We start from the raw sequence: 14,712 nt of genomic DNA on the forward strand, positions 1-14,712 counted from the left end.
TCTCTGAGTTGCTTTTCCATTATCATCGTAATCCAATTTGAACCTATCCATCATTATCCCTGTATAGATATGGATAATCTCAACAGAAGGTAGCGAATTCGGTAAAACAAATACGGACCATGTTATAAACAAGTTAATGTGTGTCGTCACACACACTCACTTTCTGACATAGCTCTTGAAGATAATTAATTATAAACGATCATAAATCTTGGCAGAGGAAAAGCAGTGGCCTCGAACAACTTAATTAAGAAGACCATGTAATGATATCATAGCACTTAAATACTACATAGTAATTTTGTTTCTAAATATCAAGCGTAATTTACTGTCTCAACACTTAAATACTACATAGTAATTTGACCCTCCCAATCCATAATTAGAACCAAAATCCAGAAGACAAAAACAGGACACACCAAAACACCATACGACTCCATATCATTTAAAACCATTTGCAGGAGTTGAAATTGCAAGGTCAGGCCAAGAAAAGCAATCCCCGCCAACAAAACCATTTTCCCCAGCACTCCCAAACTGCCAGGTGTTGTCCAATCCAGCTGTGACAGTAACCTCGCCATGACCACCAACACCAGCACCACCATCTCCTATTCCGGGAAAAGACCAGAGCCCTCTTCCAAGCCCACACCCCACATCTTCAAGCCCATGCCCAGGTCCATGTCCAAATCTTCCGAGAGCCAAGATCCCAGCTGGGCCTGGAGTATTCAACAAAGAAGTAAAACTCCCACCCAGAGCACCACTACCACAACCACCGTAGCCCTTCCCATCACCGCCACCACCAAAATGTACCGAAAAACCCTGACTGGCTGTGAGGGGAACCAGCACTGGGGTAGCAGGCAACGGTAAGTTATCAATGTTGTTGTCGATAATAGGACCCGCAAAGGAGGCAGCTGTAGTAGCTGAAGTACGTGACCTTTTAGCATTTTTCCGAGTGCCACCACCAACAGGGATATCTCGGAGAGTGCCACCGTGAGTCCAGTAACGGCGGCAAGACTTACAGAAGTGACGAGGCTGAGAGAAATTGTAGTTGTTGTAGTAACAAAACTTAGTATTCGTTGAGTCACAACGTGGACATGGCAAGTGCTCTTGTTCTTGAGGTGGTGCCCCTCCAGACTTATTTAATGTTGGAGCTGTCGATAGCGGTGGTCTCCTAGTTTTTTCACTGCTTGATAACTCTGTTGGCATTTTTGGCTTTTGGTGGCAAAGAAAGCGTTGAATACTTGAAGTTTGGTTGTGTTCCTGTGTTTGAAGATAGAAACAGAGTTTGTGATCAGGTATTGAAATGTGGAAGACAAAGGGGGTGGTGATAGAGGGAATTGATGGGGAGAGAGAGCAGGTGGCGAGGGGGGAAGAATCTGGGAATTCTGAGGGATATAAGAGGGGGCAGGGGGGAGAGAGAGAGCGAGAGCGACTTTTACAGTGTTCTGCTATACGGGAGTAGGCAGGCAGAGGCACGACATATTCAGACGGCTCCAGAAACGGGTGGTTCCTTAAGGGGGTGGGGTCGGCTAGTGAGATTTACGGTATGCGGCTTCCGTAAACGATTCGATTGTTTTTAAAAATATTTTTTATTTAAAAATATATTAAATTAATATTTTACAAAATTATTTTTGATATTAATATATTAAAAAATTTATAAATATTTATAAATATTAATTTTTAAAAAAACAATTTTAAAAAAAATTCTAAAATATAAAGAACATAGAGATAAAAAAAACATAGAGGTAAATCTAAAATATAAAGAACATAGAGATAAAAAAACATAGAGGTCGCTACCTCTCTTTCTCATTCTCCCCTGCGACGAAACAACATGCTGCTGCTTTGCTAGTCTTGAAATACACAATTCAGATTGGTGTCTGCCTAAACTTTTCTTGGTTTGTGAGGTGAATTTGACTTGGAGTCTATGTAATAATGTTGTCTTATTCCATTAGCTCTTGTAATTGTAGTTAAATCTTTATAATTTAATGTTACTGACACCATGAAAATTTATTAATTAATTATGTATTAATGAATAAAAAATTAATTTATAAAGGTATTCTTTATTTTATTTTCAAATATCAAACCTTTTTTTTACCTAATTGTATTTGAAAATTATGAATTGTAATGTATGCTGAATTAATATATTTCATAAATATTAAGTAAAGCAAAAGCATCTATAAAACAAAAATGTATAATATCGTAAATGGTAAAACAAAACATAATGAATTCTTCGGATGTATAAAGAAATCAACAATGACAATAAAATGCATAGAAGCTTTGTGTGAGTGCAATTTGAAAAATTCAACTTGCATCCAAAAACAATAATAATCACAAGTGTAAAATAGTTTAACTTGTTAGTAAGCTAAAGAACAATATAAGATGATGTCAGAAGACACAAAACCACAAAAAACCTAAAGATAGAGAAAGTTTTTATTAATGGTTTGCTCAATACAAAAAACATGCTAATATAACACTAATCATGAAAAAGAAAAAAAAAGTTTTTTAAAATGATGTGCCCGATAAATATACTAAAATTATATTTTTCTCGTAATTAAATCAAGAACTTCAAATCAAGATGTGACATTAAGATATATCATCGTTTCAAAGAATAAAATCAATAGATATAAAGCTTGTGAAGAGCAATTTGAAGTTAATATGAGAGAAACTAGATCATTTTTTCATGAAAGATGTTTTTAATATGAATAAAATATTATTATTTTATAACCTACAACTAAATCATTCTCTCATAATAAAATACTTTAAAAGTATAAAACAAGACAATGACAATATTTGCTATAATAAGGATGGTTTTAAGAAAACTTTTATATGGTTCTTTGACAAGTATACCAAACCACTATGTTTTAAGAATGTGACCTTGAACAATATAAATTGCAAGCATCATGCCAACAAATAAGCATAGATGACTATGATTTTATTCTGAGAATATATTCAATAATTTGATAGAAAAATAAATAGTAAAAAAGTTTTCTTGCTTGGTGATAATTATCCTACTTATCCAAAAACTATTAAAGGTTTCCACAATATTAAAATATTCTTCTTACCCCTTAACACAAGACCAATGATTTAGCCATATAAAGTGGGGATCATATAAAATTTTAAGATGAATTATCATCGTTGATTTTATTAAAATATTTTAGAAGGTAATGAAATTGAAATCTCAAATCCAAGGAAGATAAATGTTTTAGATACAATGAATCTTGCAATCTTAGCTTGAACAATAAATGTCTAAGCAAGTACAATTATAAATTGTTTATGACATTATAAAATTAGGTCTATGAATAATATGACTTCAAATAACTTGGATCAACCATACATACGATGAAGACATTCAACAATTACATGTTCTAATAAAAAAGTTGAAGCATTGTGATATAATGAATATTGAATAGATTTTGAACTACCTAGAAGAAAGCAAAGCAACTTCATAGTTGTTGAGTGACGAGCAAATTATTGAAAACATCTAATAAAAAAGTTGAAGTATCGTTATACAATTAATATTGAATAGCTTTTGAACTACCTAGAAAAAAATAAAGCAACTTCATAGTTGTTAAATGACGAGCAAATTATTGAGAACACCATGAAAAATAACATAAAAGATGAAATTGAAGATGATAGTTATGTATTAGAGTATATCTCGTTAAAATATGCATTTAAAGAAACAATTACATTGCATAATTTTTTACGGCAATCGAGGACACAACACTAAATCTTCTTATTTCATTGAAAAAAGTTAAAAATAATGTCTCCAGAGATTAATTTCAAGAAAAAATAAATAATATTCAAGTCATATTTTACAAAGGTGACATAGACAGGAGTAACACAAAAAAAAAGATAATAAACACATGAACATAAAATTATAGTAAATAGAGATCACACAAAAACCTTAATTAAAAATCTTATTATTAAATATTTTCTTTTCAAATAGTCTATCTCAATAAGAGATTTACATTTCCTTAAATAAACTCAAAATTAACCTAAATAAATTAGAAAACTTGAAAATAAAGAAAAAACAATGAGAGTCATAAATAAAGCTGGAAAAATAAAATAAAATTATAAATCAAATAAAAAATTAAATTAAATTAAGTAGAAAAATATAGTAAATCTTGAATAGTTAATTCTACAGCAAAAGATCTTTTAATTGAGTTATGTATATTTGGATGTATAATAAGATTATTAATTTATATATCAAGGGATACTACCAATGTGCTTTTATTAAGAATATATTATCTTATAAATTTAGCAAATTATTAATATACCACATTGGTCTTGAGTTGGGATTCACAAAAAATATTATTTAATTGATGTTATTAATGTATCAAGGTTATATTGTATTATTTATATTGAATTTATTCTATTCTATTCTATTCTATTTTTGTAACTAAATTATGTAAAAAAAATCTTTTCTTCATTTTTCCATAACCAGAAAATTCAAATAAATATTACTTTGAAATTACTGTGTCGTGCAAAAGAAATTACATTAACGATTATGAATAAATTTATCAATAATATATTCCTTTGTTTTTTTTTTATTAAATGACATTATCATAAAGAAAGTAAAAGAATGCTAACCAATTGGTCTACTTTTTATTAATTACGAGAACAAGAAACAAGAATGGATTAACAATACTATATAATTTTATCATTTGTTACTTTCATTAATTACTGTCACTAATATTATTAAATAATAACGTACGTGTGTTAGTTGCTCATAACATGTAATATTTCATTTATGTATATTTTTGTCCAATTGAATTTTTTTACCTCATTTTTATGCAGTCCCAAAATGGTTTTTTCAGTAAAATCCCTACATATCAAAGCTTAAACTTGATCTCAATGGTAAAAATAAATATATGATATTATTGAAAATAAAAGTTTTATTTTTTAATAAGAATGTCTGTTTAAATCCACTTAATTCTTATCTTGTCCAAAAAAACCTATTGAAAAATAATATATTTATGATGATATGAAAAAAAATAAAAATAAAAACATTTCAATAGCATGACAATAATAATCTAATTTTCAATTAAAAAAACTTGTTTTTTATAATAACATAAGAATATTATGAGGATATATAAGTTTTATTTTTCCATTGATCACATCTAATTAAAACTTAATCCCTATCTTGTCCATCAACCCATTTAAATTATAGAAAATATATTATGATGATATGAGGAAAAACAATAAAAGCCGAAGTAAAAACATTCCAATGAACTAACAATAGTAATTTATTTTTAGTAAAAAAAATTAAGCTTTTTTTAAAAAGAAGCTCATTGATATAATAGTATACTTATTCATAGAAAAAATATATTCTCACAATAATAGTTATAAGATATTATACAAAAATAGTAATTTTTATTAAAAAAATAAATGACTATTGTTACGTCATTGAAGATTTTTTATATGGACTTGGATTTTTTTCTCATATCATCATAAATATATTATTAATAATAAAAAATCATATTATTTAAATTGGTTGATGAAACTAATTAAGTGATTTTAAATAGATATGCTAAAAAAAAACTTTTGTTTTCATTAACATCATATATCTATTGTAAATATTTTGATCAAGTTTAAGATATGATATATGAGGATTTAATTAAGAAAATATTTAAGGACTAAGTTGCATCAGTCATGAAATACATATGGGATAGCAAATTCTATTAATAACTTATTTATAAAAAATAAAATACAGGGTTCAAAATAAAAATTCTAAAAAAACTTAGGTCAAAATATACATCAATGAAATATCATACATTATGAAACAAAATATTATATATTATGGGCAGTTAAAATGTGTCTTTATTTAACAATATTACATATAATAACTTATGAAATAACCTAAACATGATAATCATGTAACACATAGAGATAATATATATATACACACACTAGATAGATCTTTCAGACACAGGATTAATAATACAAAGATACATCTTTCAGACACAGGATTAATAATACAAAGACGTACAACATCATTATGTTTTTTTTTTATTATTTATTTCTAATGACAATTTTTCTTTGGTGGTGGGGGAAGAGATGTGATAAGTTAGGTAGAAACTTTAGCATTATTAATCCAACAGGACCACCCCATGAATTCTTTGTTGATCTACCATGAAACTCTAAAGACATGGGATTGGAAAATGAGAACAAAAAAACAAAAAGAAAATACACCATGTCAACAAACCGATAGAATACTACATCTTGACAAAGATAGTGCTGATAAAAGAATTAGCTAGATCCAAACAAGTAGCTACCTTCCAAATTCAAATAATACAGGCATTATATGAGAACACAACTTCTCCTTTTTCTCTTTTAGATTGTTCTTATACCTTAATTAATGCAGTTATAGGTAATATATAGTTACCTCAATCACAAATTATTTCAACTAAAAGTTAATTTTTTTTAGTTAAAGATTTAATATCGAAGAATTTTCTTGGTCAAAATCCTTAAATTGTTACGTAAGATCTTGCAAGATATAATTTATATTATTTTTTAATATATCATCTCAAGTGAAAGTTTTTTAAACCTAAAACTTGTACAAACTCATATTAATTCATATTATTAATTATTTTTAATCAGAAGAGAGAACGAGAATAATAACTAGATTTAAAATCATAAGTGTTTGATCAATATAATTTTGATATCATGTCGAAAAACTATATTAATTTAAAAATTTAATTTGTTACGTGAAATTTCAGGATATAATCTTATATTATTCTATAATATATAATAAATCAAGGTATAATATTTTTCTTCACCGTGAAAGAAAATCCCAACATTGCCTACACAAATGTTGTATAGCAAATATTTAAAATAGATTTCAACAATAATATCCCAGTAAGATTAAAAAATAATAATAAAATATGTGTCAACTTCCTAGCAAGAATGTTACAAGACAATTTTTAAGCAAAGATGCCAAAATCCATCAATATAATATAAAACTACAAGTTCATGCTACATATTTTACTATCCATAGCTGCCACCCTATTGCATAGAATTTGTGGTAGGCTGCACATGATCCTAAACATAATCCCACTCTAAACTCTATAATTGGTAAAAATGTTGAATAAAAAAATATAATATAGATAATGGACTAATCATGTTTTAAAAATATTTTTAAAAAAATTAAAATTTTTTATTTTTTATTTTAAAATAATTTTTTTTTAATTTTTTTAAATTATTTTGATGTGATGATGTTAAAATTAATTTTTAAAAAATAAAATATATATATATATATATATTTAAATAAAAAAATATTTTAAAAAATTATTATTATTATATTTTAAAACAAAAAAAATCAAGAAGCCAAGTCTAAGCGTGATAACAGAGGACAGGGATTTTGAGAGACTGAGGGGAACTTTTGATAAGATAGAAGGAAGGGAGGTGGTGGTGGGACAGAGCCGACAGAATCATGGTGTCGGGCAGCGTGGGATACAATAATTGGGTCTTCCCTCTGATTTCGGACGCGTCACGTCGGCATCAGATTCCCTTCCTCCTCCGTACCACTCTCTACCTAGCCATGCCTAGCTTCTAGCAAATAGCTACTCTCCTCTCCTCTCTGACTATACTCCTACAACACCAATCTCTCACCGGATTTTACGCTTAACTGTTCTCGTTACCAAACAGCACTGTTTCCTTCTTTGGACACACATTATCCTTTCAACGTATCATCACCCCTTTCATTTCAATCTGTCATGGGGGGCGATGAATTTAAATGAATCTGATTGGTGGTTGGCTATCAAAGTCACACTGAGCTATATGTTGCAGTCAAAGATTGAATGGGATATGTAGATAGAGAATTTTTGTTTTTAGTGAGATGTCTAAAATGTATAAAAATCTAACTTGTAATCTATAAAATAAATCTAAAATCCGATTAATTGCAAAGATATATTCCATATAAAGCATTGTTTGTGCAAGTCGCATCAACAGAGAACAATTCTTGTGTGTGTGTGTGTGTATTTCGTTGGGTTGGAATTTGAAGCTTTAAATCCTGTCCTGTTCATGCTAAATCCACCAATGCCAGGAGTGGGAAGGTGGTGAAAAGCGGAAGGCAAGAAACTCTTATCAGGAGCGTCGTAGTGTTTATCTTCTAACACTTGCATGTCATGGGAAAGCTAGGATCTCTGCAGTGTTCTTGCTTGTGCTTGTTTCGTTATTTGCTTCAGTAAAGTGAATATATGCTGCAGCAGTTCCCTTGTTGGCTACCTTACGTCTTGTACGTTTTATTTGCTGTGATAAAATGCAACTCATTATTCGATCGATCCATGCATTGATGATGCCGTCATTCACATGGGATAGATAAATGAAGGATGCCATCATCTTTTTATTTCACCTGAAAAAAGAAAATCTTTTCATTTTATTTGGAATAGTATCGACGCTGACAAAACATCTCGATGATTGAGGCGGCTTTGGGCAATTCGCAGTTTTTCTTTCCTTGTTCTTCCAGTCATTGTCAAGATGGTAGAGTGTGTTTTTCCCCGAGCCTATCCATTAAATTTAGGGTTTGAGAATTCAAAATGTTATCTCAATCGTTTACCAAGTGAGACTATTGGTGTGGAAAACTGACTTCATAATAAAACAAAGAACAGTTTTTTTGGGTCCCTCCGTAGAACAAAAGAGTTAGTAGAGGCATTGTTACAAATTTGACTACAAGTATCAAAGGAAGACCACCATAAACAATAAAACAAATTACCGCATCGAGGAATCCACTTAAATTTCCAACAAAAACATATATAGAATATTTTTGTACTGTAACGGTTCTAAAAAAGATAACACAGTACAATGTTTTTTTATATAGCAAATAGATAGTTTGAAGAGTCACTAATGACACGCACAAGTCTTTCTAAATTAAAAAAATAGACCAATATAATTTATAATAAAAAAAATAAGAGAAAAAAACAATTATAAAAAAAAAATCTAGGAACACAATGAAACTCAGATAATGACCTCACTTGTACTGTTGGAAAAATACAGGTAAAATAAGTTTAATGATACTAAAAAAAATCATCGACGGTATTATTATAGTGATCTTTTTTAATATTATTGAATTTATCTTGTATTTTTTTTTTTAGTTTTTAGCTTTATCTCTCTCTCTTTACAAATTACAAGGATAAATGATATAGAAAAGACAAAGAAACCAAAAAAGACCATGGAGATACACTAAAGCTCCAATAATGATACCATCAATACTGTTAAAAAGATTTTGATAAGATGAATTCAATGATGATACAAAAGGTCACCAATAGTGACTAGAGTATACCACACAAGTTGTCTGAAGGCAAATGAGACCCAGCACATTTGGATGGCTTGTACGACCTATTTAACGTCATTAGATTCGTTTTAGCAATATCTTTCTAACAATATCAATGATGTCATCATCCGAGTTTTGTTGTGTCCTCATGTTCTTTTTCTTTCTTTTCTTATTTATCTTTGTCTCTCCCCTCTCTTTATTTTAAATTGTGCTAGCTTATTTTTAGAATTTAAAAGAGCTGCATATGACACTTGAGACTCGAGAGTCACAGATGTCATTTGCAATTATTTTAACTGTGCTATTTTTTAAAAATATTTTATATATTTTGTTATTTTATTCATTTAAAAAAAGTGCTAAAAACAAACAAAAAATCACTTTTATAGCTACTTCTTTAAAAAGGAAACAAAGGCTCTACCTCACCAATTAACAAAAAAACTCAAACAGTTTAGGAAAACAGTGCACACACTTTAAGACCCCATTTGTTCTATGGAATATGGTTTTTATAAATTACTTTTCAAATTTTTTTTATGTTTGTTTATAATTAAAAAAGTTGATCAATAAAAATTATTTTCTAGTAAAAGAAAAGTTTAGCTTGATGTTTAAAAAAATATTTCTATTTTTATTTTGGATGGAATTTTTTTTAAAAGTTGTGAAAAATCCATAAATGACTCGTTACTTGTTGATTATATCATACTTGGTTCTTAATCTTTTGATTGCTATATATTTTATTTTAAATTATTTTTTTAATTCATCCATTAGAATTTGATTTTTAATTTTAATATCAACTTTGATCCTTATTCTTTTGATTATCATTTGCTTTTCTCTTATTCTTTTGTTAATTGAAATTTTTTATTTATCAAGTTTGGTCTCCATTATTTTTATTGTTATTTATTTTATTTGAAATAATTTATGAAATTATAATTTTTTTAAAAATATTTCATCATCTTACAACTTTTTTATCTCTCAGATATAGTCTTCATCATTTTGTTTGTGATTTATTTTATTTGAAATCATTTATGAAATTAGATTTTTTTTTCAATTTTTATCCTTCTTTAACTTTTTCATCTATAAAATTTGATCCTTATTTTTTTTAATAAACTTAAAAAAATAATGAAAACATTAATAAATTATTCTCCAACTCATTTTCTATGATATAGCAAAATACTAAAAAATATTTTTCAATTTATTTTCCATGACATTACTAAATATCAAAAAATAATTCACTTTTCAAGAATTTATTTTCTATATAAATTACTTTCCAACAAACAAACCAGACCTAAATTTATTATTCATTGCTAAAGTATAATGATTATTGTGCCCTTCTAAGAAAGAATAAGAAGACTATAAGTAATGGGTGGTTTGGTCTTTTTGCATGACCTATTGGTCATTAATGAATTGATTAGGGGTATATGTGACTTTTTTAGGCTTTTAGAAAGAGAAAAATGAATTCAATATCCTTCAAATAAAAATAAATAAATTAACACCTAAGGGTATTTAAGTCTTTCATTTTGGTAAATATAGTGAAAAAGACATCTTTAGCTTTGCAATAAAAAAATAAAAATACGCCCAAGGGCCCTCGATCTTTTCACATTGATTTTTCTGTTATTTGCACAACCATCGGGGGTTCTTTTAAGTCAATTAGGTAATATTAAAAATTAAAAAGTTGATGAGTGATGTATATGCGCCAAAGCATGGGAGATGCCTAGAGGTGGTGCGATAGTTTGTTGCCGATGAGCCTAATTTTTCTTTTTTCTCTCCTTCTTAAAAAATATATCGTTGTCATTTTTATTTTTGGTATTTTGATTTAATTCCTAATTCTTTTGATTTCTAAATTTTATTTTTTGAACTTTTAAAACAAGTTATATTTGTTTTCAATTTTATCATTCAATTCCAATTTATCATGTTTTGTTTTTTCAATTCAATCCTTATTATTTTGATTTCTAATTTTTTTTCCTTGGATATTTTGTAAAAGTGTTGTTAGTTTTCAATTTCATCTTTCAAGTTTATGGTGTAATGTTTTTTTTCAATTTGGTCCTTGTTCTTTTGACTTGTTTTTTCTTTTGTTAAAATTAATTTTCTTTTCAATTTAACCATCCAATAAAGAATTTAGGCTTGCCTTCTATTTTTTTTCATCATCATTCTTTTAATTACTTGTTGTTTTTAATCTTAAATCCTTTTATGTAATTTATTATTTTTCTTGATGCTATCTTCTAACATTTAATTTGCAAGGGATTGGGATTTGCGTTATCTTCATGTATGGTGCTTTTAAACGAATCACTTGAGTTATGAGTTTGAAAATTAAGGGGTGGTCGGCATCCTTTTTTTGCATATTTTCTTTTTTATTTTCATCATTCAAAAATAGTTTTTTTAAAACAAGATTGGCTTTATGGTTTTTTTATGTCAACCACCAATTTTTTTCCTTAAAGGGCTAGCTAACCTAGGTGAACCCTTATTGCTTATGGGTTAAACATGCATCCAATTTAAATAAAGTCTAAACTAATTAAAAATAAGATTTAAAAATAATAAAAATAAATAAAACATTAGTCTAAAATTAGTTTTCACCTTTTACCGATATAATAGTGAAAAATACCCAAGATAAATAATTGTTGAAAAATCCTTGCTGAATAAAATCCTAATGCCTTGTAAAATGAGAATTAATTTTTGACATATTAATTCTTTTTGTTTGATATGGAATCCTTGACATAAGTTTCCAATATCATTAAGGACTCCTAAATGGAATCCATAACTCTTAAGAAAATAATATTTTTTATTTTTTATTTTTGCACTTTGTTGACATATTTTATACTTAACTTAAACAACATCATTTTTTCTTGTCTTGATGAATCAGAGGGTTTACCATATATCATTGGAAATGTACAAGTATCTAGTTTCTAATTCAATTGGAATTGCATCCAAATCTTCATGTAGCTTTAAATATGATTCGAAAAGTAAACAAAACTCATGAGTATTAGATTTGACTTAGCTTATTGAACTCCTTTAGGATCCATTTGGTTTTAGGCCTTATAGTAAACCCAATGGACATTCTTAATGGATTCTTTGATGTCGTAACCAAAATCACATCATTTGATTTTTTGTTTTTCCTCTCTCCTCCTTGTAATTTATGAAGAGATAGGAGAGAGAGAGAAAGTAAAAAAACCACATAGATATTGTTTTATAAAAAACACTTTTAGTTGAGGTTGGTTTGGAAAAATATATGTTTGGTTAAAACTGTGGTTGAAATTGAGGTTGAACAAAAAATAGTTTAATGTGTTTGGTTAAGAATGCTTTTGAAATTGAGGTTACAAAATAATTTAAAAAAATATATATTAATATTAATGATTTTTAATTTAAATATTATAGATTTAACTATTGTTATTACATCATGAAATAAATAATACGTTATATAAAATATTTTTTTTGTTTAATTAAACTATCTACAATTCCATCATGTATAAAATACATTCGACAAAGACTATAGTTTTCATAAATTTTTTAAGAGTGCAACAACATCATATAAAATATAATCAAGAACAAAATTGGGATTGTGATCAAATTCTGTAAATGTTATGTCATCAAGTAATCTCCATTTAATTTATGCAGTGTCACTGAATAATATTTAATATTAGTTTTTCAAATAAAAAACAATTAAAAATAAAAAAATATTTTTTTATTTTGCTGGGTCGGACACGGTTTAATGTATTTTTAGCTTTGAAACAGACCGGTCCGGCCGAAACAGTGGAGAATGTCTCTACTGTTCATGGGTTTTTTCCGCGCAAGAAGCAGTAAAGAGCTACTTCTTTACGGCATAGCCAAAGTTAATGGTGGGCCCTACGAGTAAAAAATTGAGTTTGTTGCAATACCAAACAATAATATTTGTGGCTGTGAGTAAACCTCACCCGCAGCTACAATACCAAATGACACCTAAAGTTCTGATGATGACACCAAGAGTACCATAAAAAATATCATGATAAAACAAATCTAACAATATCAAATAAAATTATAAATGATGAATAAAGTGAGCCACACGAGCCGTCCAAAGATGGTCGAGCTCACTTGCTTTTGGGTTGCTCTTATGGCCTACCCCAATCACCGTTAGTGACTTTTCTCTCTCCAATTGACAATTACTACCCAAAAACTCTTTTCCTTTGACTAAGACCTCCTCCTTAATTATAGTCTAGGTCTCACCATTTCAACACAACTATCTTTATCCCCTCTCACTTCACTTGAATCAATTACCTTTCTTTTATGAGATCACCATTATACCTACTAGTCGTCATCCCTTTCTACTTTGACCAAATAATCAATCAAATCCATTAAAAAACCCTAATATAACCATTCATCATATCAAAGCCATGACAAATCCTTTATAAACAACCAACCCATCAACAATAACATTATAGACAACAACCTTTCTTCTTTCCTCCCACTCTAAACAAAGTGGCATAACAATAATGACCCCTATTCCTCACGTTTAAATAACTAATGACCTAGAAACCTTTTTTCCCTTCGGATCTCAATCCCTTAGCTTCAAATCATAACCTTTTTCTCACCAAAATCAACCCAAAAATTAGCTTGAGATCTATATCAAATCCTAGCCAAAATAACCTATATTTTTTTTTGCCTATATTAAGACCCAATATCCAATGGTTTTAACATTTTTTTACAAGTTAGTGATGGTGCGTGAAGCTTATGTGTCACAGTTCACTTGCTTTATCTTTGCATCGAAATTATCTAGTCCTAATATATCTAGTTAGCATTGGTAACTCCTAAAGGTAATTTTGGAACCCTAGTATAATGGATTATTTATTATGGTAATTGTTAATGATTAGTACTTAAAAGTGCATTTTGTATCAAGGTTTTATGTCATCATTTTGTATTTGAAGTATTAATAACACCTTAACTAAAGCATGTTTTATAATAATATATCTAATAATATAAGATAACTTTAATTTATGGTAAATATTCATTTTAAATGCAAGCCTATCATATAAATAAAAGGATTGATTTATGAATTTAAAAACTAAAATTAAAAGGACCAAGAGATAACCAAACTTAGAAAAGAGATGTTGGTGCAATCCAAATCGGAATACTGTTCAGTAATTGGGTCATATCTTGAGCTGTAGATCTCAGATTTAAGTCCACTTTATATGGATGGAAAGGTAAGATATAGGCCTACAACTTTCATATAGAGCCCAAGATTTAAAAAGGTCATTTTCAAGTCTAAATTGGAGCAACGACAAAGAAGTCTGAATCTGTTCTCTAACCCGAGCACTGTTCAGTGTTTGGCCCATATCTGGAGTTCTAGAAGTTGAAATAATCTAAATTTTTTACATAAGAAAGCTGAGATAATTTTCTACAACTTTCATGTTTTTAAGTTGTTCCAATTCCTTATAGGTATCCGCGATGTCCCAATTTTGAGCATTTTTAGCTAACAAGTCTAAGTACTCCATTGC

The 14,712-nt window shown here is 28.5% G+C and overlaps 1 protein-coding gene across 1 annotated transcript; it reads right to left on the reverse strand.

Moving 5' to 3' along the window:
• Nucleotides 1–208: 208 nt before the first annotated feature.
• Nucleotides 209–1,541, reverse strand: LOC105111048 (dof zinc finger protein DOF3.4). The gene has a single exon (XM_011006280.1). The coding sequence runs from the start codon at nt 1,192–1,194 to the stop codon at nt 433–435; it is 762 nt and encodes a 253-aa protein (XP_011004582.1). The 5' UTR covers nt 1,195–1,541; the 3' UTR covers nt 209–432.
• Nucleotides 1,542–14,712: the final 13,171 nt, after the last annotated feature.

Source organism: Populus euphratica, unplaced genomic scaffold, assembly GCF_000495115.2.
Source record: "Populus euphratica unplaced genomic scaffold, PopEup_1.0 scaffold340.1, whole genome shotgun sequence".
Lineage (NCBI taxonomy): Eukaryota > Viridiplantae > Streptophyta > Magnoliopsida > Malpighiales > Salicaceae > Populus > Populus euphratica.

What these genes read in the sequence shown, in the direction of transcription:
- LOC105111048 (XM_011006280.1), bottom strand. Translation starts at nt 1,194, where the DNA reads ATGCCAACAGAGTTATCAAGCAGTGAAAAAACTAGGAGACCACCGCTA.